This window comes from Canis lupus, chromosome 22 (assembly GCF_048164855.1).
Source record: "Canis lupus baileyi chromosome 22, mCanLup2.hap1, whole genome shotgun sequence".
In the NCBI taxonomy this organism is placed as follows: Eukaryota; Metazoa; Chordata; class Mammalia; order Carnivora; family Canidae; genus Canis; species Canis lupus.
Window position 1 is genome coordinate 15544260 of NC_132859.1, and position 27429 is coordinate 15571688.

A 27429-nucleotide genomic window follows, 5' to 3' on the forward strand; every position below is an offset into this window, starting at 1 on the left:
CATCAATACCAGAAGCCTTGGCCAGCTGCCAGCCTCTTCCCCTGAGCTGCTGCGCCAATAAATACTTGTTGGCAGGTCAATTAAACCATCTAGGAACAGCGTCTGGAAATACAGTTTCCCCGGTTCGATGCAGGTGGACAAGACCTCCCTGCCAGTTAGGCCTGAGATCCTCCGTTTCCTCCTCTCCACCCCCCAGGAAAGACACCCTGGCACCAACACCTGCTCTGCGGAACCGGGCCCTACGCGGTGGGCAGAATGGGGTCGGGGCTGGCCCAGGCGGCAGGGGGCAGGGCACGCGACTCTTCCGGCCTGGGTTTAAGCACAGCTCTGCTGCTGGCTACCTGCTTGGCCTTGAGCAAGTGCACAAATTCTTTACTTTCCAAGATTCCATTTTCCCATCTACGAGATGGAAATAATGGCAACATTGCCCCAACGTTTACTGTATGGGTTAAGAAAGATAGAGGACACTTGGCCCGGAGCACAAAACAGGGGTGGTATTTTAAAAAGTCTGACCGTTATGAGTCCCCTGTCAAAGCAGCACGGGGCTCCAAGCCCACCTGTCCCTGTCTGGGGCCCCTCTCCACTTCCTGTGGCGCTCACACACCACTCACCACCCAAGACCTCCAGGGCAGGAGACAAAGCTGTTCTGTCAACCTTCCTGGCCTCCAACATGTGGCAGGAGGAGCCAGGGAGCAGAGGAGCAGTTCTGGAAACCAGCCTGGAGCCGATTCCAAAGGCCTGGCCCACCTCGCAGCAGTTGGGCCAAACCTCACAGCAGTTGGGACATTTTCAGTGACATTCTCCCGTTAGCGACCAAAGCAGGCCTGATTCCCAGACACCGCTGGGGCTGTCTTGATGCAGCTAACTTTTCAGAACACCCCGTGGAGCTCTGTGCTGAGCCAAGAGCTTTGAGGGCTGGAGATGAAGGCAAGAGGGAGGAGAACAGCCGGGACAGCGTCTCACGGTCTCACCCGGACCCACCGCAGGAAGAAAGGACCAGTTGGCTGCGTGGCCACCCCGCCCGGTGGAGCAGCCTCTCCTTTTCCTTCTCATCCTGCCCCCTTTGCCAACATCTCCACAAGGGGCCCACGGGGCCAGTGTGCCTCGGTTTGAATGTCCTGGTTCTCCTAGTTACTGGCTGTGTGACCTCGAGCAGCTTACTCAGGTTCTCTGTGATTCCATCTCTTCATTGTAAAATGAGATAATAAAGGCATCAGCTGAAAGACTAGCTACAAGGATTAAATGAGTTAAAATTTGTGAATAGGAGGCCAGCCCAGGCTAAGTGCTACATAAGAGGTAGTTATTGGTGGTGTGTTATTACTGCTGTTATCATTTGGGCTGTGGACCCCATCATCCGGAGACAGCTTGCCCAGTTGCCCAGCCTCGGATCCATGCTTCGCTCATATGGCAGGGCCCTGGGCGTCCTGAAGCTCTTTACAGTAAACCCTGAGATGCAGAGCTGCTTCGCTCCATGCCGTGGCTGAAGAATGCATTTAAGACAGGACAGCATGCTTCTAGGAGCTCTGGCCCCAGTGCTTCAGAGTTAAACGTGGTTAGTCCTTTTTAAGTCTTGCTTTCATAGGCATAAAAATTCAAAAACTGAGAAAAGGATATCCATCAACTTACTTCCATCACATTAGAGGAGAAGCTTCCATTAAGGCCACTTTTGTTGTAACCCATAGGTGAAGCTTCCATTAAGGCCACTTTTGTTGTAACCCATAGGTGAATCCCAGGGCTTGGCTCAGCTCGCCTGGTTAATGAAAGCAGTGAGCACCAATTGCTATGTGTCTGCTCTGTGCCCACAAGCTTTATCATGTCCATTTTACAATGGAGAACACTGAGGTTCAGAGAGAGGAAGTAATCCTTGTGGCCAGCCTTCTGGTGAGTGATGAGGCCAGAGCTGATCATGGTCTGTGAGGGGCCCTGGGCACAGTTCTCTCCCCGATGATCTTCTGGGGAAGCCACTCCAGAGAGCAGCCCTGCCTTTCTGCTCCAGAGCCTGTCTCTGACTGTGCTCCCCCTTTTCCCCGTCAGGTCTGAGTGTGGGGACTTGACATCATGTCCACAACCAATGTTGGCTCAGAATTCTCACGTACAAAAGCCCACCTTGGGTCACCGTCCCTGTCCAGGGACTCCCTAGAACCAAATCCTTCCCGGTATCCAGGGCTACCCCTGGTGGACATCAGCTCAGGTCACCAGCTACAGGCATCACACAGTCCCCTCCCAACCAGCCCCTATCAGACTCCACTGCAGCATGTCCTATGGCCCGTTCTATAGTCAGGGCTTATCCTAGGCTGACCATGGCCCAGAACAGCTCAGGCTCCCCCTTTCTGCATCATACCCTGCCCATAAGAGAGAATATCACTCCTGTCTGGAGAACAGGCCAGTGCCATAGCAGACAAGCCAATCCTGACATGGGACAACAGATGCTACAGGTTTGCATCACATGACATCTTGGCCTTCCCTTGCCTTCTGATGAGCATTCCAGCTCCAGCCAACCTCAAAAGTCCCTGTCAATGAGGAGGAGGATGGAACAGACCAAGTTTCAGCCTCACCAAGCTTCTCTAGCCACCTGAAGGATCCAAGAGCTCAAAGTGCCCCCCAAACAGCTGTCCTCTCTCATCCAGCTCCCCACCAACATTACACCAAGGAGGATATCATGGCTTGACTGCTCCTGAGCCTAACATGCATGGGGGTGCCACTGGCTACAACCTCATTAGCACCTTAGCTTTGAACCTGAAAACGAAGCAACAAATAGCTGAGCATGAACTAATACCCAAGAGGAAGCCCACCTTGGGGGCCCAACCATTGGCTCAGGGAGCTCCTACTGGGTATCCATGTCAGCCCCTAATCTCAGCTACCATATTATTGGTACCACCATACCAACCTCACAGCAGCTGTGAAAGGGGCCTGATACTGTCCCATTCTACTGATAAGCAGAATGAGTTGTAAGGCATTAGAATGGCTCACCGGGGACACAAAACCATTGAGCATTGGGGATGCAGTTGGAACTATAGCGTGTCAGACTCCAAAGCCTTGTATGCCAAGTCCACTCCTCCTCCCATGATAAATCCTGGCAAGTAAGTTTTCCAATTCTGCTTGAAAGGAGTGTTTGTTGTTGCTGTTGGTTTTCTCAGTACTGGGTTTGGCCAGTCCTCATGTCTACCACATTCTCCACAAGGCACTGGGATGACTAAACTAGCCTTTCTCAGGACACATTCATCTGGTCCTAGATCTAACCAGTTAATCAGAGAATACAGAACACTTTGCCATCGATGGTAATCTTTGTCTAACATCCGTGAAAATGAAATCTGAGCAAGAATGTCGCCTATTACACCAGAGAGCTGAGCACACTGGCTGGCCACTTTCTGTTGGCCCTCCCCCCTTGAAATCAGTCAACCTACCCTACACTCAAGGAAATACAAATTTTTCTTGAGTAAAATCTTCTTCTTGACTTCTTTTCTGGGATTTTATTCTCAGTCCCTCAACTGAAAGGGAGGGGGGAGCAGGGGAAAAGAATAGGCTTCGAAGGCCGATAGACCTACGTAAGGCCTGATTCTCTATAGCTCTACTCTTCAGTTTTCTCATCTCTGAAAAGGGGGCAATTACAGCTCTCATCTGATGTGAATAAACGGGAATTCTGGCTGCAAGCACCTGCCTCCATGAGCTTCATCCGGGCTGCGGCAGGAAGTGTCATGTGTGGATGAGAAGTGTATAAGCCCGCAAGGCTCCACTCAGCTGGCGGCCACACATGCCTCTGTGCAGAGGCCACCCTGCCTCCCTGAGTGACTCCCTCCTAACATCATAACCAATTTTGTTGCAATGATTTTTAAGCTGCTTCACAGCATGATGGTGCATGTTAAATGAGAGGAGGCCGAAGAGCTGCCAAGGATCACCCCCCAGTAGCCTGGGGGCTTGTCTGCAGCCTGCAAGGGTGTTTTGTTTGCCAACATGGTGATTTCAACAGCTGCCAACTTCAAAAATTGGGCTCTTTCACACAAGTCTAGATTCCTGGGTCCTCTTGGAAAAATCAAAAGACTCTACAACTTCTGGCGCTCGGTCCTAGGAGGCAATGATCAGCTATAGAGGAGGGGCAGGTGACCCCTTTTAACAGGCAATTCACCAGCAAGAGCTGGAAATTGGGTGTTTGGTCCCTGCCTTCAGCAGGCGGTCAATAAATGATAGTTGTTATTATCACTACTTGTTACTTATCAGTAACTCAGAGTGCATGGCATTCAAGTACAGGAACTGTATCTTCTACTGTCACTCTCCCCCTGCTGCGGGCTTGAGGCCTGGCACACAGGAGACATCATTTTGCACGACCCTTATGCAGGCAGCAAGATTCATGATTAGCAGCAGCACAGGAAATCCTTATTAGGTGCCACTCACCGTTCTAAGCACTCTGCCTACATTATTATCTTAGTCGAGCCCTGGCAACAGCCCTGACCCAGATTCCTATCCCTGGGCCACTTTTGCACGTGGGGAAACTGAGGCACAGCCTAAGATCACCAAGCCAGTAAATGAGAGCATCCCAGAGTCCGTGTCCTCTGCACGGGCAGGGTCATCCCAAGCGACCACGGAGGACAGGACCTCACCTGCTCCCGCCACCCTCCCGGAAGCCTCCAGCGCCAGGCAGCCTCCGCTCCCCACCCCCCGCCGCCCCCCTGGGCACTTACGGTCAAGGCCGTTGATGTAGCGCATGGTGACTTCGCAGTGGCCCCACACGGCACTGACCACCGGGTACAGCTTCTTGCCCTTGAGGCCGCGGAAGGCCACGCCCAGGTACTGGCCATCCACGACGAAGCTGAGCGTGCCCTCGTCCATGTCGAGCACCACGAGCAGCGAGTCCGGCAGCGCGAAGGCCTCCTCGGGCCCCAGGAAGGCGGGGTAGGCCACTCCGGGCCTGTTCTTCCCATCGTGGTAGAGGCGGCTGCGGCCCAGGTCCCAGCCCCACGACTCGGCGTCACTGCCCACCAGGGCCGTGTAGCCCACCGAGTGCAGAGGTGCCCGAGCAGTGGCCACGCCGACTACGGCGTGGGTGCCACGCTGCCGGGCCGGCCAGTTGATCTGCCAGGCGTGCAGGCCGCGCGCGTGGCCCACCTTGCCCCGGATGCCATCCGTGCTCTGGGCCACCGGGTGCCGGTGGAAGGTGAGCCGGTCGTCGTCCTTGACGAAGACGTTGAGCGAGCGGTCCTCGGGGTTCCAGGCGTGCCGCAGCTGCACCGCCAGCCCCGCGGCGGGCATGTCCAACAGCTGGTCCAGCCGCGCCGGCCGCCCCGGCTCCGGCCCCTGCAGCTCCCGCTTGGCCGGCCGCAGCGCCGGCTCGCGCACCTCCACCGACTTGAGGCCCCCCGACAGCTTCTGGCCCATGGTGCGCTGCCGGGAGGGGGCCGCCGCGGGCCACCGCTACCTCGCGGGGGCCTCCGGGCTGGGTACCAGACTTCTGGACCGCACACCTCCGCAGCCTCTACCGGGCTGGGGCAGGGGCCCAAGCTCCTGGAAGAAAGCAGAGGGCATGGGTTACGACAGCCACTGTGCCCAGGGGCCGGGCCCCTTTGCCTGCATTAATCATAACAATTAACATAATATCATCTGGCACTTATCTAGTACTTGCCATGTGCCAGACACTGTTCCGAACAGTTTACATCTATGAGCCCATTTAATCCTTAGGCCCTCCCTGTAAGACGTGTACGGTATTATTCCCCTTTTATAGTTGAGAAAACTAGATTACAGAAAGGGTAACTAATTAACTGGCGTCCCATGGCTGAACAGGTGCTGAGCTCAGATTCACATTGAGATCATCTGGCTCCAGAGTCCATGTTCTGCTCTTCTAGTGATCACAGACAATTTTATTTTAGAAGTAAGGACAGAGCCTAGAGGAGTAAAGGGACTGACCCAAGACCACACAGAGCCTAGAGAAGAGCCCAGGTGTATTTGGTCCCAGGGGACTAGGCCTGAGCCAAGACACAGGGGATGCAGAAATATAGGGTGTGGCGCATTGGTTCTCAAGCCTGGCTTTCCTGTATCTAAAATGTAGCCAGGCTCTTTTCTGGCTACACAGAGTGAGGATCCAACAAAATCACCCAGGGACATGAACATGGATACAGGACAACTATCTGAGGATGTGTAGTGTCTCCATGGGAAGGTGAGTGGGAGGCAGGGGAATAAGGGGGCTAGTGTCCAGGCTCTGGAGCCAGATAGAACTGCATCCAAATCCCTGTCTTCCTCTCTAAGCCGTGTGTCCAAAGAAAGGTCTCTGAGCCTCTCTCAGATTCTAGTTTCCTCATCTGTAAAATGGGGACAAATAGCACCCTCTGGGTAGTGTGGTAACCTGAGAGACAATAATATAAAGGGCCAAACCTGAGACTCTATGGGCAAGATTTTCCTCTCCTGCTCTATCCTCTGGATATCCCACAAGTACCCCTTCCCTTTGGATGGACATGTTCTTTCTTTGGGCACATAGACAAGGTCAACAACACTGACCCCGGACAACCTCCTCTGAGGCAGGATCCTGGTTTTCAGGGAGGAGGACTTGGCTACCATCTCGAGGAGGCCAGCCAGAATCCCGGATGCTTGGACTGCTTGGATGTGGGGAAAGATGGAGAAGTGAGCCTTGCAACTAGCTCAGAGCAGAGGCATGTACCCTCCCCTCCAGCCTAAGAGCTGCTGGGCTGAAACAACTTCCCCTGAGACAGACCAAGAGGTAGGCATTTTTCATGCCCTGCCCTGCCTGGCCACAACCTCCCACCCAAACAGTGGCACACAGCCAGCCACAGTCCAAGTGGAAAAGAAGAGAACTCCGCTGCCACACAGCATAGCAAGTAGACTATGGATTCCTTTTTAACTCTCCTATTTTACTCTCAACTCCCATTTTCTTTCCTTTCTATTTGCAGACCCCCGCTTCAGCACATGCCAATCCTATCCCGAGAGCCCTGGCTAATGTTTAATCTGGTGGAAACCAGAGCGCGTAAAAATGTGCAACACTAGACAGTTCTAAGATAGCAGAATACAGTTACTCCTTTTCCTATCCCAAATCACCTAAAATAAAGGAGAAAGAGAAAGAGAAATGTAAATGTTATCTTCAGCGAAACTAGAACACATTTGTAACCCGAACCACAACTTCAAAGGAAAGACTGCCAAGAACAGTAAAGGGCTGCCAGAAACAGTGAAGATCCGACGGGGGCGAGAGAGCACCTGTGGCCGCAGATCTCGGAAAAAGCTGGCAGAGCCGACCAGTAGCTGGCAGTCCCTGATGGAAAAAACCAAGGGTTCCTAAACAGAACAGCAGGAGCTGCCTAGGACACCCTGAGGATAGAGGAGGGCAGGGCTGGCAAAGGAAACCCAGGGCGCCATCATCACAGGAAGCAGTGTGTCACTGAGGCAGAGCGAAAGGAGGGCCTGGGCGGGGGGGAGCCCAGGGCTTCCAGATCTCTGCTGCCTGGGTAGAAGCAAGGCCAAAAGAAATCATGGCCACGGTCCTGGGAACAAAATTACAACAGACCAGGGAGCACTCCTGCTCTCCTAGGATACTTCCTGGCCTCTCCTCTACATAAATCCATTGCAAAATGTTGACCTAGAGAAGCCTCGCCTCTTTCAGAGAGGAACAAGCACACAATAGAGTCAAAGATGCTTCCAGGAGAAATAAAGGAGGAAAAGAAAAAAAAAAAAAAAAAAAAAGGCAAACCAAGAAAATTCACCAGAAAAAGGCTGCCGTGAAGCATATGAAAATTGTGATTAAACGTGTAAACTAATTTTGTGATCACTCATTTCAGAAGGGAGACAATTAGCACAGTCTAAAAAAAAAAAAAAGACAAAATGCATCTTACATAGTTATAAAGGCAACCATCGGAAGAACTGAAAATAAAATACAAACTTTCCAAATTGTCAGAAAGAACACAAAATAAAACAGACCACACAGTGAAAGATTTTGCTGTAAGAAGCAATGGAAACAATAACACAAAGACATAAAATAGGATAGTAAAACTAAGCCTGAATAGGATAGTAAAACTAAGCCTGAAACACTAGCTATGTCAATGAATGGCCATGGTAAACTACCAAAAAAAAAAAAAAAAAAAAAAAAATCTAAGATTGGAAATCAAGACAAGACTCTCACTGTATGCTACTTAGAAGAGACATCTCCAAAGCAAAGAGACTCAACAGTATTAAAGATCTAACATACCAAGTAATAGCCCCAAAATTCACTACAAAAGCTACAGTAAACATAAGAACAGACAGATACACAGTAGGGGCAGCTAACTTTACCTTTTTTAGCTTATGACAGGTCAATGAACCAAATTAAGCAAAGACATAAAAAAAAAACAAAATTGCATAATTAATAAAACAGGTCATTTCCCATTTATTAGGCCGCAAATAAACCACACAAAAAAAGCAGAGATAATACAGAATCTAACAACACAAAATAAAAACTAAAAACTCATCACAGAACTATGATACAGAACCCTACCACTTAGATATTTTTAAAAACTCTCTTCTAAACAACTCAGAAAAAGAAATCTATATAGAATTTGCAGACTATGGAGACAGTAAGAATAACAAAACACATTCCATATCTTAAAGCCCGTAGGATCCTACTAAAGTAGAAATCATAGCTGGTGTACTTATACTAATAAGTATTAAAAAATTAAAATACATGAATTAAGCATCATAAAATAGAAAAATAATAGAACTAATAAAAAACTGAGAACTAGTTCTTTGGGAAAAAATGCCACTAAAACAAAACCAAAGCAATAAAACCATATTATATTATCTATTATAATGTTATTATTATATCATTATCATGTTGATAGTATGTAATGAAATGACGTAACATAATGCATAATAGTACTTTATCTCTATGGTCTTCCACAAACCCATAACCCCAGTCTTATCATGCCAAAAACATAGGACAGATTCCAGTAGGGGGCATCCTACAAAATACCTGACCAATACTCCTCAACACAGTTAAGGCCATTGAAGAGAAGGAACATCTGAGAAACTGTCACAGCCAAGAGAAGCCCAATGATAACTAAATTTAATACGGTGGCCTGGAACAGAGAAACAATACCAAGTGAAAACTAAGGAAATCTGAATAAAGCCTGGCCTTCAGGTAACAATGTACCAATACTGGTTCATTAGCTGTGATAAATGTACCATACTAATGTAAGATGTTAGTAAGAGAGAACTGGGTGTGAGTATATGGGAACTCTACCTACTTTTTTTTTTTTTAATTATTTATTTACTCATGAAACACAGAGAGAGAGAGAGAGAGAGAAAGAGGCAGAGACACAGGCAGAGGGAGAAGTAGGCTCCATGTAGGGAGCCCGACATGGGACTCGATCCCGGTTCTCCAAGATCACACCCTGAGCTGAAGGCGGCGCTAAACCGCTGAGCCACCTGGGCTGCCCTCTACCTACTTTCTACATAGTTCTTCTATAACTCTAAAACTATTCTAAAAATTAAAGACTATTAATTAGAAAACATTAAATCAATTTTTAAATTCTAGAAAATTCAAAAACATGCACAAAACGTAAAAATCACCACCTGTCTTGGTAACCAGATGTAAACACTATTAGCATATGGATTATATAATTTTATCTTTTTTTTAATCTACAAAATATTAGTGAATTTTCTTTTTAAATATTGGCATCGTAGACTTTTATTCACATTATTTCACTTAAATAATTAACATTTTCACATATAACTAAATATATTTTAAATGTGGGGCTTTGATGACTAAAATAAGCAATAAAATATACCAACCACTTAATCTGATCATTTAAGGGAGGGAGAAGACACAAACATAAGAAATAAGAAATGAAAATGAGAAAAAACCAAAAGCACTCATAAAAAAGGTTAAACTAGCTTGTTGTTTCAATGTGGGGAAACATTTATGACACAAATTACAAATATATGACAAACTACTGTAAATTGGTGAGAAGACCAACCCACACACGGAATGTGAAAGATACAACAAATAGTTCACACAAAAAGAAAAACAAATGGCTCTTTTGAAAAGATGCTCTACCAAATGCATAATAAAAGAAAAACAAGCTAGAACTACAATGAAATGCCAGTTTTGTTTATCAGATTAGCAAAGCTCAAAAAACCGGATAACAGCTTCTTGGAGAAGCAGACAGGCTCAGACATTGCTAAACCAAAGGTAAAATGCTGTATGTAACCTCAGTGGATGACGAATTAGCACCATCTCTCAGAATTGCAAATGTGTGTTCCCCTTGACCTAGCAGTTCTACTTCTAGTTATTTATTTAGTATTAAATACGCAGAACTACATACGTATGTATAATACACATGATATGTATTATATGTACACATACGTATTATGTATAGTACACTTGTAAATCAAATATATATATTACATATACACATAGGCAGCATTGTTTGTAATAGCAAAATATTGGGGAAAAAAACAACTAAAGACAGGCTAAATAAATTGTGATAATTCATATGATGGAATACTATGCAGCTGGAGAAAAGAACATACTGACATGGAAGATTCGACAGAGATGAAGCTCCAGAAACAAAAGTGCAGAGTATTCTGTGCAGTACACTGCCATTTACTGTGGAGGGAAGGGAGAGGAGGAAGAGGGCAGAAGTAGAGGAGTGAGGCGGGTATTTAACCCAAAGGGCCCAAATGGAAATGAAGAGCAGTTGTGTCTACAAGAAAACTGGACACTGTAGTTCAGTTAACAAGACAACTTGCTTTTTTCTCTATCTTTTCTCTAGTCATCTTGGAACTTCATAGCAACTTTCACCCAGCCCTTGAGCCTCAACCAGATTATGAGGAATAAGCAAAATTGCACGTGAAAGGTTCAGGGGAGATTCAATTAATAGAACCAACACTCCTCCAGGGTCACCTCCCTAAGTCTATACTCTCTGCCTAGCGCATCTGACTGCGAGGGGGCTGGAATCTGCCCCTTTTATAATTCACTTAAAGGCACCTTATAGTCCCATTCTAACAGATCGGAAAACTGAGGCGCCAAGAGGAAGCAGCCTGAGCAAAGTGACATGGCTAAACCACAGCAGAGCTGATCCCACGCTGAACCCAAAGTCCCCACTACATGTGCTCCTCGGCGCTGTCTCCATCACTGACCGTGAGCATCTGCACTCACAGGTGGCATGACAGCTGCTTCACGGGAAGGCATGTGCCCCTTTATTCAAAAGGAGAAACAGGCTGAGAGAGGCTCCCGGCAAGTGGCAGGAATGAGATGGACCCGCGGGCCACGGTAGGACAAGCCCGTGCTCTTCCATCTTCTACACTGTGAGGAAAGGGCCTGTGCGCGATGCCAGCTGTAATCAGTGCTGTGTGGCCTGCACAGGACGTGTCTAAGGAAACTACTTTATCCCTGTACACAACCAGGCCAACTTTGGAGTTGTTGCTGTGTGTCCGAAAGCAATGGCCAAGCCACATCCCCAGAGGAGACTCCCGCGGGGTCACTGAGGGCCTCAAGCCACTGCCCCATCAGTGGCAGGTGGGGATCCCAAAGGCGGGCGGGGAGGCAAGGCAGACGTATGACAGTCAGCCCCTCTGCTGCGCCCCCCAGGGCAGGGCCTGACCAGAGTGCTCAGGTCCATCTGCTCCTGGACAACTAGCGACCTCGCAACGTAACAAAGGGCAGGTCTGAATGCCCGGCTGCCCACTGGGCCCCAGGCCGGGACGTAACCTCTCTGACACTCACCTGCAAAGTGCCGCTAACTCAGTGCTAACCTTGCCTGCCTCTGCAAGGATGTCTGTAGAGTCTGGAACGGCACAGGGCACCCAGGAGCTGCCCAGGAAATGGGAAGAGCTCCTTCAAAGTGTGTACGTTCTCCGACCTTGCCATTTCGGTGCCTGAACGCATCCTAAGGAAACGACCACGGGAGTGCGCTAGGATTCAGCTAAAGAGCAGAGGGCAGGATGGTTCATAGGAGCAAAGAACGGACGTCAGTGCACACGCTCAGCAACAGGGGATTACGTCTTAGCTTCCAGCCCAGATGCCCGGCTGCAGTGGGGGCTCTATCCTGCTCTCAGCAACCCTGCACCCCAGCGGGACTCCCTGCCTCAGCAGTCCTCACCCCAGGGAGGTCCCAGCTCCTATGGCCTCCTGCAACTGGTAACTGAATAACGAATGCAGGAAAGAGGGGCTAAATCATTTGGTTTTGGCCCTGTGGAAACTGTCAAGGGCAATGGTCAGGACCAGAATCCAGGGACAGGGTGACCGGCTGACTCAAGGTCAGAGCTGGGAGAAAGGAAGCTCGGAACAGAGTCCCAGATCCTAAACCCCGGCTATAGGTCAGTGGTGGGTGGGGCTTCTAGTCCTTCCTGCTTCATCTCCCCAGTCCTGCCTGACAGCTCCACCTTCTCCAGGAAGCCTGCCCTGATCCACCAGGCCTCCAGGCACCTGCCCTGCAACTCTGTCCATCCAGAGCCAGCCTGGGCTCTCCGATCCTGTTGATCTGCTTTTTCTTTTCTTTTTTTTTTTTCTAACTCCAGGAGTGTTCCTCTGAGGGCAGGAAGCTTTCACCTGGGCTTCTCTGCTCCCCAGGGCACAGACACAGGCACCGTGCTTCAAACACAGGGTAGAGTACACGTAGGAGTGTGGGGAGGTGACACTGAGCTTCAGGGGGGTCTCGCTTTCTGCTCTTTTTAGAGGATGTAGTCAGGAGATGGGGACTTGGGGCCTCATTCTGCCACTAACACTGTCATCTCCTCTGAGCAGCTGACGCTTGGCCATCTCCAGTCTGCCCTTTGTTAGATACAGCCGGGGCACGCTTCCTGCCCCGGTCCTCATTTATTCACTCAACAAACACTTGGAGGATAGCTGCCACGTGCCGGGCCCCGTGGTGCTGGGAGCCGGGGATAGAGCAGTAGCCCCGTCAGACTCCGTCCCTGCCTTCTCCCCTCAGCCAGAAGGAGTGGGCGCCTGTCACATTTCTCTTCTCGTCTCCACCACAGAACTTGGCCCTGGGCCAGGCACACAGGCGCTACAACAAAGTCCAACTTCCTGCTAGGAATCGGGTCGCCTCTGAACCCAGGCGGCAGAGGGCACACTGCACGGGGCCTAGCGACGCCTCTGCCGCACTCCCCGCAAACCAGACTTCATTTCCTAGTCGCTGCTTGCATGGGCTGCTTACTGACGTCCCGGGACGCTCCGCCCGGCCCTTCAATGATGCTGAGCGAGGAGACAAACCCCAAACTGCCTGTCGCCCCTCCCGGGACCCTGGTGGGTGTCGCAACCTGACAGAGAAATGAGGAAACATGAAGCGTGGAGGCCGCGACGCTCAAGGAGCCGCAGCGGTCTGCAGATGTGACACGCAGTCTCCAGAGGCACAGGACCAGAACTGCCACTGTCAGAGGCCGTGCGCCGGCTCGCCCGGGCACGGCGCCCCCACGAGCCCCACGAGCCCCACGAGCCCCACGCTGCAGGACTTGGCAAAGGCCCTCAGGGCGGCCTTTGGCTTCAGACTTAGGGGTGAGTATGGATTTCATTCCTGCTTTTAACCAACAAAAATGCTGCCTCCCTGGGGATCTGGGAGGCTACAGGAAAGTCTAACACCGGATGGCTTCCCTCTAGGGAGAGCTCGCCCCAAAGGGGTCACACCCAGTGACAGGTCTGAATTATGACAAGGACTATGAAAAACAGTGAGCTCGGATACCATTCGAGTTCCTTTAACAGACTCGTACTGCTTTCAAGTATCTGCTATGGCATTTGTAAAAAAAAAAAAAAAAAAAAGCCAAGCTAATCTAATCATGCCCCTGCTTACAGTCCTTCACGGCAGGATGAAGTGCAGACTCCTAACCCTAACCTCCCCAAGTGCCCCTCCACTAAACCCCTCCACTGCACCCCATCCCCCTGCCGAACTTCCCAACAGGCACACGGCAGCCCACACATCCCTGTCCCAACCCGCCGCTGCCTCCCTTCCTTCCCTCTCCCTGCACACCACCCCCCCAACCATGCATACATCTGGGTAGTTCGGCTCGGTATCAACACCTCTGGGGAGCCCCCTCCCCTACCCGCAGAGCCCCTGGACTTGTCCATGAGTCTCCTTAGCTGCCTCCCTCCCACCAGCTAGGGAACCATTTGAGAGCAGGTCTGGGCCTCCTCATTGCAGGCCCCAGGACTCCGAGTGGCTCTGCCTCAGAGCAAGTGCTAGGTGAACATCTATCTACACAACGTACAGGCCTGAGCAAATGAGCAAAAGAACCTCCACAGAGGCATGAGCTGGAAGTACAGAGCTCCATGAGCTCATCTGTCATCTCCATTCCTGCATTTTTACAACAAATGGTGCCAATAATACCTAGCTGAACCTGGTTTGACGGGGATGTTTTAAAGATTTTCTTAGCACAAATATTAAGTAGAGGGGCTGTTTTATTAAAAGATGCTCATTCAGGATGAAACCACCAATGATGAATGAACTAAAGAACCTCCAGGGTTTTATCCACAGACGCCCATTATCTTTTTCCCGTCTATATACATGCATGGAATTCACACTACAACTGGCTGGGCAAGTCCTTTCTTCCCCAGCGCTCACAAAGAGAGCCATCTGTCCAGTTCCAGGTGGAACCGTCTCACGCCTGTCTTCCTAGAGTGCAAATCAATGAGGCTTCCCCCAGCCTCTCCTTCTTGTGGGGTTTCCATGGGAATCCTCCCACGCGTGACTGAGCCAGGAGCCCCCGAGGCAGAAGCTCAGGCTGTCAGCCAGCAAGGGGAGCAGAGGATGGGATGAAGGAGGTTGCCGGTCAGAGACCAGGCCAGCATGCTCTATCTACAAGGTCATTTGAAAGAGACACACTTCTGAGGCAGTGAGGCCAGAGGCCCTACGGCAAGGCCCATGCAGCCCTGGCAGGCAGGCCTGGTCACCCTGCAGCTGCCCCTGTGTGCAGAGGGCGGCCGCAGGCACATGCGGGTTGTTCCGGGGGGCAGCTGGCCTCTGTGAGGCCTGGCGTGGCTCAGGCTAGAGCAAAGTGGTGGGGGAGGGTGCTACACATTGGGACCCTCCTGGGGAACATTCTGTGAGGGAAACACAATAATCTTCATGTCCAGCCCCTCATTTATCTCCCATTTATTTGGCGTGACTGGTTGTGGGAAAACTCAGGATGCCTGAAAGAAAAGCAAATTTATTCATGCTTCGGGCTTGATCCAGGGGATCACGATAGGCACCTGCTGGGATTTCTGAAGGTCCCTCTGTGAAGCCTGAGGTGTCTCTAGGAGCATTTTTGAGAGACCAGGGAGAGTATGAGAGAGGAAAGGGGGCTTATGAGGAAGCAGAGAAACACAGAGACCTAGGAGAGACAGAGAGAGGAGAAGAGGGCCAGGTGGGAGGGAGCCCTTGGCCCCAGGAATCTGTGTGACTGACTTATCTCATAGTATATGGCTGACAGGGGAGCCATCTCTGTGGCCAGACTGACTGGAACAATCTCAGCTCCTTCCTGGAGAAGGCAGGGCTCTGGGTTCACCAGCAATGACCCTTCACAGCACTAAGCCAGGTGGGTGACTCTGGAGCTGCTCTGGCCTTCTCTCTCTGCACACGCATGTAGGTACAGAGCTCAGGGCAGCTTCCGGTCACCTCCGGGCTCTAGGATGCATCTTCCCTACCCCATAAACAAATGGGTCCCCCCAGGTCACATCTTCAGGTTCTGCTCCTCCTCTCTCATTTCTGGCTTCTTGCTGATTCTTCCAAACTGGGTCTCCGGCCCTGCCTTCTCCCCTCAGCACCAGATCCCTCTTTCTGGAAGCCTCTGACCATCACCAGATTAGGTGCTTCTTCCAACAACCTTGTAAAGCCAGCTGGCCTCTTTCTACCACAAGCCTCCCCGCCGGGGGTTGGGGGCATGCTCACCCTCTCCAGATGTCAGACATCTGGGGACCCACTGGCACCTCATAACCTACATGTCCAGGGCTGAGCCACAGTTTCATCCCTCTCCAGTATACCAAGTTCCTCTCTGTACAGCCTAGTTTCTGCTGGGGGTCCCTCCATCTCTCCAGCTCTCTCAGCAACTTCAGCTCTCCCTTAGCTCTGCTGTTGCTCCAGTTATGGCAATGGTCTCCTTAACGGGGCTCCTTGACTCCAGTCTGTGTCTCCTAACCCCCGTCCCATGCTGCCAAGGGGTCAGTCTGACCAAGCCATCATCCATCTTGTCATTCATCTCTCCAGGTGCCTTCTCAGGGGGAAGCTGCACCCCAGAGCTTGGCACAACAGTCCCCAAGGTCTGCTCACATTTGTTTCTCCCACACTGCCTCCCAGCATGGCCCAGCTCAGAGCAGTCATGTCAGACTCCCTGGAGCACTACATCTCGTCCATACGTTCTCTGGGTGCCTTCCCACTTTCCCTTGGCTGGCTGATTTCTCCCTGCAAGCAGGCCGGGCAGCCTCTGTGCCAGCCCTCCATCTCCCTGCATCCTTGTCCTTGTTGTCTTCTGCACCACATGCTGCATTTCTTGTTGGCAGAGCCAGCACCCAGCACCCAGCTCTCCTCTACCTCCTGCCAGCATCTAGCTAGCACCTGCTACCTCTGGCTAGGTGAGAAACTACTAGTGGGGCTGAAGAAGGAATATCTACTCCACATCTCTTGTGTAGTTTGGATTTTTAACAACAAACATTTTTTTCTCATAATTAAAGTACACATCTTCAATGGGGATTAAGTTCTAAACTCAACAATGTGAAGCAAAAATCACATGTTGTCAGCACTGCCCTGGAAAGGCCCACAGGGCCCACGATACCTGATTTGGGTTCACCATCCTCTTTCCCAAAGGGTTCAGCACAGACAAGTGTTTTTCTCACAGCCTCCAGATTCTTATTTCCTGAGCTGAGCAGCAGCAGATAAACTAGCTGACTTATTTAGGAACCGTGTTTTATTTTAATATGTGTTGATATCTTATGTATTTTTTGCTATTGATCTTCTTTACCAAATATGTATGGTTATGTTTACATAAGTGCACACATTTATGTACTTATTTCTTTTTTAAAGATTCTACTTATTTATTTGAGGGAGAGAGCGTGATTTAGAGAGCCAGCTGGGGGAAGGGCAGAGGGAGAGAGGGAGAGAGAGAGAGAGAATCTCAAGCAGACTCCATGCTGAGCACAGAGCCCCACATGGGGCTCAATCCCACAACCTCGAGATCACAACCTGAGCCAAAACCAAGTTGGAAGCTCAACCAACTGAGTCACTCAGGAGTCCTTATGTACTTACTTTTTTTTAAATGACTGTGAAGCAGAAACTTCGGATCACTTCACTCCAGGTCCCACCACCGCCCTGATTTTCCACACAAATGACCCGAGTCTAGCCAGGGAGTTGCCGGAGACCCTTCGTTCTTATATCAACAGAGAAGACACCTTTCAGGAGCTATGGGACAATAGGCTATGGGACAACAGGCCAGGCAACTCAGGGGGAATTAAGTAGCCCCCATATGGTAAGTTAAACTGAGTCTCTTCACAAAGGAATGAGAAACTCTGGGAGAAGAGTAAAGTCCCCCAAGGACAGGCCTACCCAAGTCAGAAGAAGCGAGTCTTAAGTGAAGTGTGAGCCCAAGGTGGTGATTGATTTTGGCTCAGGTTGTGATCTCGGGGTTGTGAGATCAAGCCCTGTGTTGGGCTCCGCTGCAGAGTCTACTTGAGAGTATCTCTCTCTCCGTCTCCACCCCCTACCCACTCACACTCTTTCTCTCTCTCTCTCTCTAAAAAGAAAAAGGAGGGGGGAAGGAAGCAAGCAAGCAAAATAGATGAGGAGAAAGAGAAAAAGTAGTCAAGGCAGGGAGAACAGCAAAACCAGAAAGGCCAGGGGGTGGAAGGCAATGAGAGAAGAAAATGATGACAAAGGGAGAAGGGGACAGTAACCAGGCCTGGAAGACCCTGGAGTCCATTGATCCTAGTGCAGGGCAGCCTTGAGGAGGTTCTAAGATAGAGAGGGCTTTGACTGATGGATTTTTTTTCAGGTAGGCCAGATTGGAGCCCAGTGTGGGGCTTGAATGCACAACCCTGAAATCAAGACCTGACCTGAGATCAAGGCTCCGATGCTTAACCCAACTAAGCCACTCAGGTGCCCCAGTGCACTTATATTTTTAAAAGATGTTGCTGGGGGGCAGCCCCGGTGGCTCAGCGGTTTAGCGCCACCTTCAGCCCAGGGTGTGATCCCAGGGTCCAGGAACAAGTCCCACATTGGGCTCCCTGTGAGGAGCCTGCTTCTCCCTCTGCCTATGTCTCTCCTTCTCATGAATAAATAAATAAAATCTTTAAAAATAAATAAATAAAAGATGTTTCTGATAAATGCTTATTGCTACTGCCTGCTAATCTGATACGTGAAAAAAATGTATCTTATTGTAGTTTTAACTTGCACTCTTCTTATTGAGGGAGGTAGAGCATCCTGTCATACGTTTAAGTATCATTTCAATTTCGTCTTGTGTGGACTGTTTATGGTCTTTGTCCAGTTTTGACCTTCTGCTTATTGACTTGAGGAACCTTTTACATATGAAAGAAACGAGCCCTTTGTGATAGGAGTGACAATTCTACCCCCAGTCTGTCCTATGTCTCTTGACTATTGCTGGTGGTTTCTTTTCCCTGCAGATTTTCTTTTTATATAATCGAATGTATCAGTCTTTGAAAGGAAACAGAAATACAAGACATTTGAGAGATACTGGAGTGAAATGGCCAGCAGGTTGAACGTTGTTGTTTGCCAGATGTAGTTTAAATTCTTTTTAGGACTACTTTTTTAAGGAAGTTTTAAAAATTGAATCAGTTGGAGGGTATGTACTTCAGAGGGATAGGCCCTCGTGTAAAGCATGCTTATAGCATGCTATTGACACTTTTGTCTTTCTACGAACTCCATTAATCTGCAGACCTTTAGAAACAGATGAAGGTTGGGGGGGGGGGGGGAGTCCCCTACCAGCCTGAGCGACAGAAGCTGCAAGATTTGGTTGGAGGCTAGAGGGGAGAAGGTGGAGAGACTGGGAGAGAGTCAGTGCTCTGATCTCTTCTGATGGTGCCTGACCGGCGGGGAAGAGGGTGGGCAGATCCCGGAGTCTCCTTTTAATAGCGTTTCCCTGAGGCTCAAGCATAACATTTCACGTCTTCCAGATTTAGGCTCATCAGATTGCGGGGAGGGCCAGAAGGTGGGTGGAGGAATGGGGGCTCGGATTCCTAGAGAGGAGAGAACTCCTATCTTCACCCCGCAGCCCCCCTCCCCCCCGCCTGGGGAAGATAGGGCAGAGGAGGAAACCGAGCTGGGACAGATTAGAGTACCGGCCCAAGGTCACAGCGAGGGCTGCCGGTGGAGGCAGAATTCGAACTCTAGCCTGACTCCAGAGCCCAGAGCTCTCCACCTCCTGGTGACAGCGGCACCGAGGTGCCCTCCCCTCCCTTCCAGTCCGCAATCGTCCACGCTCAGCCCTTAGGGAGGCTGGGGGGGGGGGGGCGCTTCCTCAGTTTACCCCAGCCCGGTGAGGTCCTGGGCTCGGTGTCCCCTCCTGGCTGCGAGCCGGTGGCGCGTCCTGCGCACTCCCCACCCCCGGCGGACACCCCTGCCGCGCTCCAGGCTCTGCCCTCCTCCCTCCTCCCCGGACCCCACCTCCTACCCCTGCCCGTGGCTCGCGGAGCTCGCGACCCCTCCCTTCCGGAGCATCACCAAGTTTGTCTCCAAGCGAGGCCAGAAACTGGCCCCGGCGGCGCTCAGGCCGGGCCACCAGCCTCCCCACGCCGGCGTCTAGAGTAACCGGTAACCACAGCCACCCTTCATCACAGCCTCCTGCGTGCCAGGCCCTTGATTTCCAGAGCTCGGAATCCCCTCCCCCCACACGCACCCCGACGAACAGACCCCCGGAATTTACTCGGTCCCCATTATACAGACGAGGGAGCGGCTACAGCTCCGGAAAGTTGTGACACGCTTGGGCTCGCACGGCTAATAATAATGCCGGCTAGCGTCTGGCCGAGCACTTCCTATGTGCCAGGCACAGCTCTACGTACGCTAGGAGCATCACCTCATACATCTGCCAATGCCCCTATAAAGCGGGTACCATGATCAGCCCCATCCCACAGATGAGGAAACTGAGGTTTGGCGCCTGGCCCAAGGTCACCCCGCAAATGGATGACGGATCTTGCGCCCAGACCCGGGCTGGGAGGCTCGGGGAGCAGTTTTCCGTGCCGTCTCCATCACCCCGAGAAGCACAAGCTTCGAACCTACGGCATCGGGGGCCAGCCCCAAAGCCCCGAATGCCCCAAGCCTGGACGCAAACCAGCGGGTCCGCACGGCCACAGCCCGCGGACAGGAATTCCCGGGAACCCGGGCAGGACCCGCGCCCGGAGCTCCCGCGCGCCCGAGGGCGCCCCTCGCCAGGAGCCGGACGATACTCACCATAAAAGAGAGGGCGAGCGGCTGCCGGGGGGGTCGCGGGGCCGCCGCCGCCCGCTCAGGGGCGCCCGAGCCACCCCGGAGATGCCGGCCGGCTCCGCGGGGCCAGGGGCGCGTCCTCCCCGCCGGCGCCCGGCACGGCGGCCTGGAGTTGGGCGTTCTTGGGGAAGTTGGCGCGCGGGCACGGCGGGAGGGCGAGGGGTCGGCGGCGAGCGGGGCAGCGCCTCCCCGCGCGGGTCCCGGGGCGCGCCGAGGCCCGCGCTCCCGCCGTGCCGAAGCTCCGCGCCGGCCCCGGAGGGCGGCGAGTCCCGGGCTCAGGGCTCGCGGGCCGCGCCTCGGCCCCCGGCCCCCGCCCCCGGCGCCCCGGGCGCGCGCAGCGGTAGTTGGAGCCGGGGTCCGGGCCCGCGCGGCGGGGCGCTCATCGCCCTCCCCGGGGGCTGCGCGCCTTTGTGCGCGGGGCGCGCCGGCCGCCGCGGCCAGCCCTGGATGCTGCAGCCGCCGCCTCCCCCTGCGCCGCCCGCTCCCCGCCTGCCCCGCCGGCCCGGAGGCTGCAGCTGAAAGCCGATCCGGCTGAGCTCATCCCCGAAGGCCACTAATCCAATAGCCGCGGAAGGCGCGGCCGCCGGGAACGCCCCTTCCCCCGCCATCCCGCGCCCCGGCCCGTCCCAGCCCGGGCCGCCGGCGCCGCCACCTTCCCGAGGCCACCAGCTGGCGGGAGAGGGAAGTGGAGCCCGCGCCCGCGCCCCTGCGCCGGTCGCCATTCACCCGCGCGCTCGCCGCGCTCCCTCCCCCCGCACCCATTCATGCGCACGGGTGCTCCCCCCTTCATTCAGGCGCGCGGGGAGCCGGGGGGGGGGGTGCCCCGCGGGGGAGGAGACACCCACGGTCACTCGGCGGCTCTGGGGCTTCTTCCCAACGCACGTGGGAAGCCAGCCGCCGGGGAGAGAGGATGGTTTAATAGCCTCTTCCTTGGACACGTGTCCACACTTTATTTTTAAAGAGCAGGCTCCAACTCATCTTTCAAATTCCAATTTCATACTGCACCTGCTTCACGGGGCCTTCCCGCCCGCCCGAGGCGCGGGGAGGTGGGTCTCGGCTCCGCGGGCTCCCGGAGCGGACGGCGGGCGCTGGGTGGCCCGCCCCAGCCCGAGGGAAGGAAGAGGGCGTGGCCAGAGCGGGGGTGGGGTGGGTGGGGTGGGCTGGGCTGGGGTAGGGGGCCCCGGGAGGTTGCTTCGAAGCTTCTGGGCCTCCTCTGGGAAATCAAAAGTCCCGGGTCCGGGTGTCCGCGCGCGCTCCCGGGGTTGACTTCAGTCCCATTCCACAATCACTGGGTCTGTCCCCGGGCCTCTCCTCTCGGGGCCAGGCGCCTAGGAGCCTAAATGCAGAGCGCCCGGGTCGCCAAGGACACAGACTGGTGAAGACAACTCAAACCGGGGAGGGAAATGTTTGGATGGAGGTTCTGGGGCTCCCTTCCCGGACGGGGAAGGGCATGTCTGGGAATGACTCCAGGTGGAGGTGGTTAGGCCAGTTAGCCCCTGGGGCAGGATGGTCGCCTGGCTAGGTAGCTACCCCAGCACAGGGCCCAGCCCACTGGACTGGAGTGGAGCCCAAGGTGGTGACCAAGCTGGCGGCACAGACAGTGGTTAGGCTGCTTGGGGGCGGCCCACTTACTTCCCCTGCACTGCCTGCCAGAGGTGTCTTCATAAAACCAGCATGACGGCTCCCTCCTCCACCCCTTCAGGGGACTGCCTGGCCTACGGGATCGGGATCGCTTCCCACTTCCTACCTCACTAGGACTCCCGTCCTTTAGTCTCACTCTTCTGCAGCTTTGCTGTGGACCCGGCCTCACTGGGACACCCACCCCCCCACCCCACCCCGAGGCAGCTCCAGCAAGTCAAGCTCTCTCTCCCAGACACAGGCCTTTGCACACACTGACCTTTGTCCTTGGTACAGCCTGACCCCAGGTAACTCGGATTCACCCTTCAGCTCTCTGCCTGTACTCCCCACCATCTGCTCCAGGGAGTCTTCCTGGCACCTAAATTTATTTCTGTATTTATTCACAATATAATAAACACCCATGATCCCGCCATCCAACCCCAGGCACCTACATCTCCCCATGTGCTCCTTTCCTAGCACATCCTTTTGCCTCTGCATCACATAAAACCACTTTCCTGATTGTTAAGGTTTATCATAATATATATATATAATTTCCAAGGAAATATATATATATATAATAATATATATGTGTGTGTGTATATATATATACAATATATATATGAAATATATATATAATATATATAATATATATATAATATATATGTGTGTGTGTATAAACACACACATGCAGACATTTGAAAAAAGTTTTATTATATATACCTAAACATTGTCATTATTTTGTTTAGTTTTATGTTCTTGTTTTTGGAACTTTGTTAATGCTATACTATATCTTGTTGTTGTTGTTGTTTTTTAAGATTTTATTTATTTATTCTTGAGAGCTAGAGAAAGAAAGAGGCAGAGGGAGAAGCAGGCCCCATGCATGGAGCCCAATGTGGGACTTGATCCCAAGATTCCAGGATCACACCCTGGGCCAAAGGCAAGGGCTAAACCGCTGAGCCACCTGGGCTGCCCCTGTATCATGTTTTCTACAACTTGCTCTTTAGACTCAACAAGATTCATCTGCATCGACATGCAATTATAGTTCCTTCATTTTCACGGCTTATGATAATTCATTGGGTGAACAAACACAATGTTAAAAAAATATTCTTGACACCTGTTAAAGACGGTAAGGAAGACTTTGTCCTGGGGGGGCTACTACAAGGGGAGTTTGTTGTAGGGGAGAGAGATTAGGCTCAACTCTGAATACATGGACAAGGGGGAATTTATAGCCAAGGAGCTGGGTCTGGGGCAGTGGGTAGAAAATTACTAAGAGCACACATCAGGGGTGAGGAGGATTCTTCCTGGACAGACTCCACAGAGTTCTTGCTGAAGGCAGACCAGGGTGAGGGATGGGGAATTAGTTCAGATATTGAAGGTGGTCAGATACTGGAGTGGGAGATTTTTCACTGACTTAGCAAAATTAATTAATTCATTCATTTTCTTTCTTTTTTCCCCTCCTTCCCTCCCTTCTTTCCTGCCTTCCTTCCTACCTTCCCAGATTCTATTTCAACTGCTACACTGTGTCAGCCCAACTATATATTTAATCATAACTCAGAGTCTGTGAAAATAGTATCTGTTTAGAAGTTTAGCTTTGCATTGAAAACAGGATTTTTTAAATCAAATGTATTCTCAGCACCAATAATTTCTACTAGTTTCAAAGCATCTGTTTTTAAAAAGTATTTTTTTAATAACTGATTTAAGGGACTACACTACATCTACCACATTCCATTACAACATTTTTTTTTCAGACTCAATAACATGATTCCTACAGAGCCCAATCCAGTGTATTTAATGATGAGCCTTTTGGGGACCTCAGAAATGACCTAAAGTACTATTTTATATTGACTATCAGTCTATGGTGTGTACGCTATGCACAAAAATATATATATTTATTTTGGTTACTACATATTGGAGTTTAGACAACTTGGAAAATATACGCTCATGTACTGAGGATACAATGGTAGATTTAATATTAAAAGTAGTAAAATAGAACATGGGCACTGTCCTTGGCTGGAAATCTATTTTTCTCTCTTTTTTACCCCTTTCACCTGTTTCTTCCACCCCCATCCACCACTTCTGGCAACCACCACTTCTGGCAACCACCTCTCTCTTTCTAGAGCTTGTTTTATTTTTGTTCTTATTTTTTAGGTTCCATGTTTAAAAACGATCATAGGGTATTCGTCTTTGACTTACTTCACTTAGCAGAATGCCCTTTACGTCCATCCATGTTGTCATAAATTGCAAGATTTCATTTTTTTATGGCTGAATAATTTCCCATTCTGTATATATATATACAGATATATACATACATACATATATATATATATATATATATAAATAAATCACAATTTCTTTATTCATTCATCAGTGGGCATGGGTTATTTCCATATCTTGACTATTGCAGATAATGCTGCTGTGAATATGCGGTGCAGCTATCTTTTTGAGTGTTTTCATTTTCTTCAGATAAATACCCAGAATTGGAATTCCTGGATCATGTGGTACTCCTATTTTTAATTTTTTGAAGAACCTCCATACTGTTTTCTGTTGTGGCTGCACCAATTTATATCCCATGAACATTGCACAAGGGTTCTCTTTTATCAACATTATCGCCAATGAATACCTATCTCTTATCTTTTTAATTCTAGGCATTCTAACAGGTGTGAGGAGATACCTCATTGTGATTTTGGTTTGCATTTCCCTGATTATTAGTGATGTTGAGCATCTTCTCACATGCCTGTTGGCCATCTGTTTGTCTTCTTTGAGGGAAATGTCTATCCAGATCTTCTAGCTATTTTTTTTTTAATTTTTAAGATTTTTTTTTAACTCCTGCCTATTTTTAAATAGGATTGGTTTTTGCTGTTGAGTTGAATGAATTCTTTATAGATTTTGAAATTAGCCCTTTAACAAATACAGGATTTGTCAATATTATCTCCCACTCTGTAGGTTGCCTTTTCATTTTGTCAGTGGTTTCCATTGCTAGGCATGATTTCTAGTATGATTCCCACATATTTAATTTACTTTTGTTGCTTTTACTTTTTGATGTCAGATTCAGAAAATCACCACCAAGATGTATGTTGAGGAGCTTACTGCCTATACTCTCTTCTAGGAGTTTTATGGTTTCATGTCTTACATTCAAGTCATTAATCCATTTTGAGTGATTTTTGTGTGTATACTGTAAGATAGTGATCAAGTTTCATTCCTTTACATGTGGCTGTCCAGTTTTCCCAGCACCATTTATTAAAGAGACTGTCCTTTCCCCATTGTGTATTTTTGGCTCCTTTGTTGTAAATTAATTGACCATATATGCATCGGTCTACTTCTTGGCACTCTATTCTGTTCTTTTAATTTAGGTGTCTGTTTTTACGCCAATACCATACTGCTTTAATTACTATAGCTTTGTAATATAGTTTGAAATCAGGGAGTGTGATACCTCTAGCTTTGTTTTTCTTTCTCAAGATTGCTTTGGCTTTTCAGGATCTTTTGTGGTTCCTTACACATTTTAGGATCATTTGTTCTATTTCTGTGAAAAATGCCATTGGAATTTTGGTAGAGATTGCATTAAATCTTTAGATTGCTTTTTACCAATGTTGATTTCTCCCGTCCAGGAGCACAGAATATCTTTCCATTTATTTGTGTCTTCTTCATTTTCTTTCATTAATGTCTTAAAGTTTTCAATATATAGGTCTTTCATCTCTTTGGTTAAATTTATTCCTAGGTATCTCATTCTTTTTGATGCAATTGTAATTGAATTTTTCTTAACTTCTCTGATGGTTTATTAGTGTATAGAAATGTAATAGATTTTTGTATATTGCTTTTGTATCCTGCAACTATACTGAGTTCACTTATCAGTTCTAACAGCTTTTTTATGCAGTCTTTAGGATTTTCTCTATATAATATGTCATTTGCAAATAGTGACAGTTTTATTTTTTCTTTTCCAATTTGGGTGCCTTTTTTTTTTTTCTTGCCTATTTGCTGTAGCTAGGACTTCCAATACTACATTGAATAAAAGTGTCAAGAGTGGGCATCCTTGTCTTGTTACTGATCTTAGAGGAAAAGCTTTCAACTTTTTATCACTGAGTGTGAAGCTGTTTATCATATATGGCCTTTATTATGTCGAGGTATGTTCCTTCTATACCTACTCTTGGTTAAGAATTTTTATCATAAATAGATGTTGAGGGGCACCTGAGTGGCTCAGCTGGTTAAGCGTCTGTCTTTGGCTCAGGTCATAATCTCAGGGTCCTGGGAGTCAGTTTCTCCTTCTTTCTCTGCCCCTCCTTCCTGGCTCATGCTCTCAGTCTCTCTCAAATAAATAGATAAAATCTTTTTAAAAAATGGATCTTGAATTTTGTCAAATGATTTTTTCTGCATCTATTAAGATGATCATATGGTTTTCATCTTTCATTTTGTTAATGTGGTGCATCACAACTCATATCCTCATCTCCCGGAAACAAATCCCACTTGATGATGATGTATGGTCCTTTTAATGTATTATTGAATTCAGTTTGCTAATATTTTGTCAAGGATTTTTGCATCTATGTTCATCAGGGATATTGGCCTATAATTTTCTTTTCTTGTGGTGTCATGTCTGGTTTTGTTATCAAGATAATGCTGGCCTCATAAAATAAATTTAGAAGAGTTCTCGCCTCTTCTTTTGTTGTTGTTGGTTGTTTTTTGTGCTTTTTGTGTTTTTATTTTTTAGAGACAGATTGAGTACGCGAGAGGAGGAGGGGAGGGCAAAGGGAGAGGGAGATACAGAATCTTAAGCAGGTTCAATGCCCAGCACAGAGCCCCCACAGGTCTAGATCTCATGACCCTGAGATCATGACCCAAGCCAAAATCAAGAGTCGGTCTGTTTTTGAAAGAGTTTGAGAATGTTCTGAATGTTTGGTAGAATTTGCCAGTGAATCCATCTGCGGCTGGGCTTTTATTTGTTGGAAGGCTTTTGATTACTGATTCAATTTCCGTGTTAGTAATTGGTCTGCCCCAATTTTTTTATTTCATCATGATTCAGTCTTGCTAGGTTGTATGTTTCTAGGAATTTATCCATTTCTTCTAGATTACCCAATTTGTTAGCATATAATTACGAACTTTGTATTTCTGTGGTATCAGTTGTAACATCTTCTCTTTCAAATCTGATTTTGCTTATTTGAGTCCTCTTTCTTTTTTTTCTTGGTGAGTCCAGCTATATGCTAATCAATTTTGTTTATCTTTTCAAATAACCAGCTTAGTTTCACTGATCTTTTCTATTGTCTTCTTAGTCTCTCTTTCATTTATTTCTGCTCTAATCTTGTTATTTCCCTCCTACTAACTTTTGGCTTAATTTATTCTTATTTTTCTAGTCCCTTGAGGTACAAAGTTAGGTTATTTAAAACTTTTATTTTTTCTAGGGGTGCCTGGGTGGCTCAGTTGGTTGAGTGTCCAACTCTTGATTTCAGCT

General features: G+C 49.4%; 1 protein-coding gene across 5 annotated transcripts in view; it reads right to left on the reverse strand.

The window, feature by feature from the left end:
• The window catches only part of SPSB4 (splA/ryanodine receptor domain and SOCS box containing 4), an 81380-nt gene extending 59925 nt beyond the window's left edge, over positions 1–21455 (reverse strand). For 2 of the 5 annotated variants that reach the window (XM_072792497.1, XM_072792499.1), the window contains exons 1-2: positions 20340–20530; positions 4677–5496 (exon numbers count right to left, since the gene is read on the reverse strand). In XM_072792497.1, the coding sequence (XP_072648598.1) occupies positions 4677–5370 (694 nt within the window). In that variant the 5' untranslated portion in view covers positions 5371–5496; positions 20340–20530. Of the gene's footprint in view, positions 1–4676; positions 5497–20339; positions 20531–21380 lie in introns of those variants that run through there. The other 3 variants (XM_072792496.1, XM_072792495.1, XM_072792498.1) reach the window with 3 other exon arrangements.
• Positions 21456–27429: the final 5974 nt, after the last annotated feature.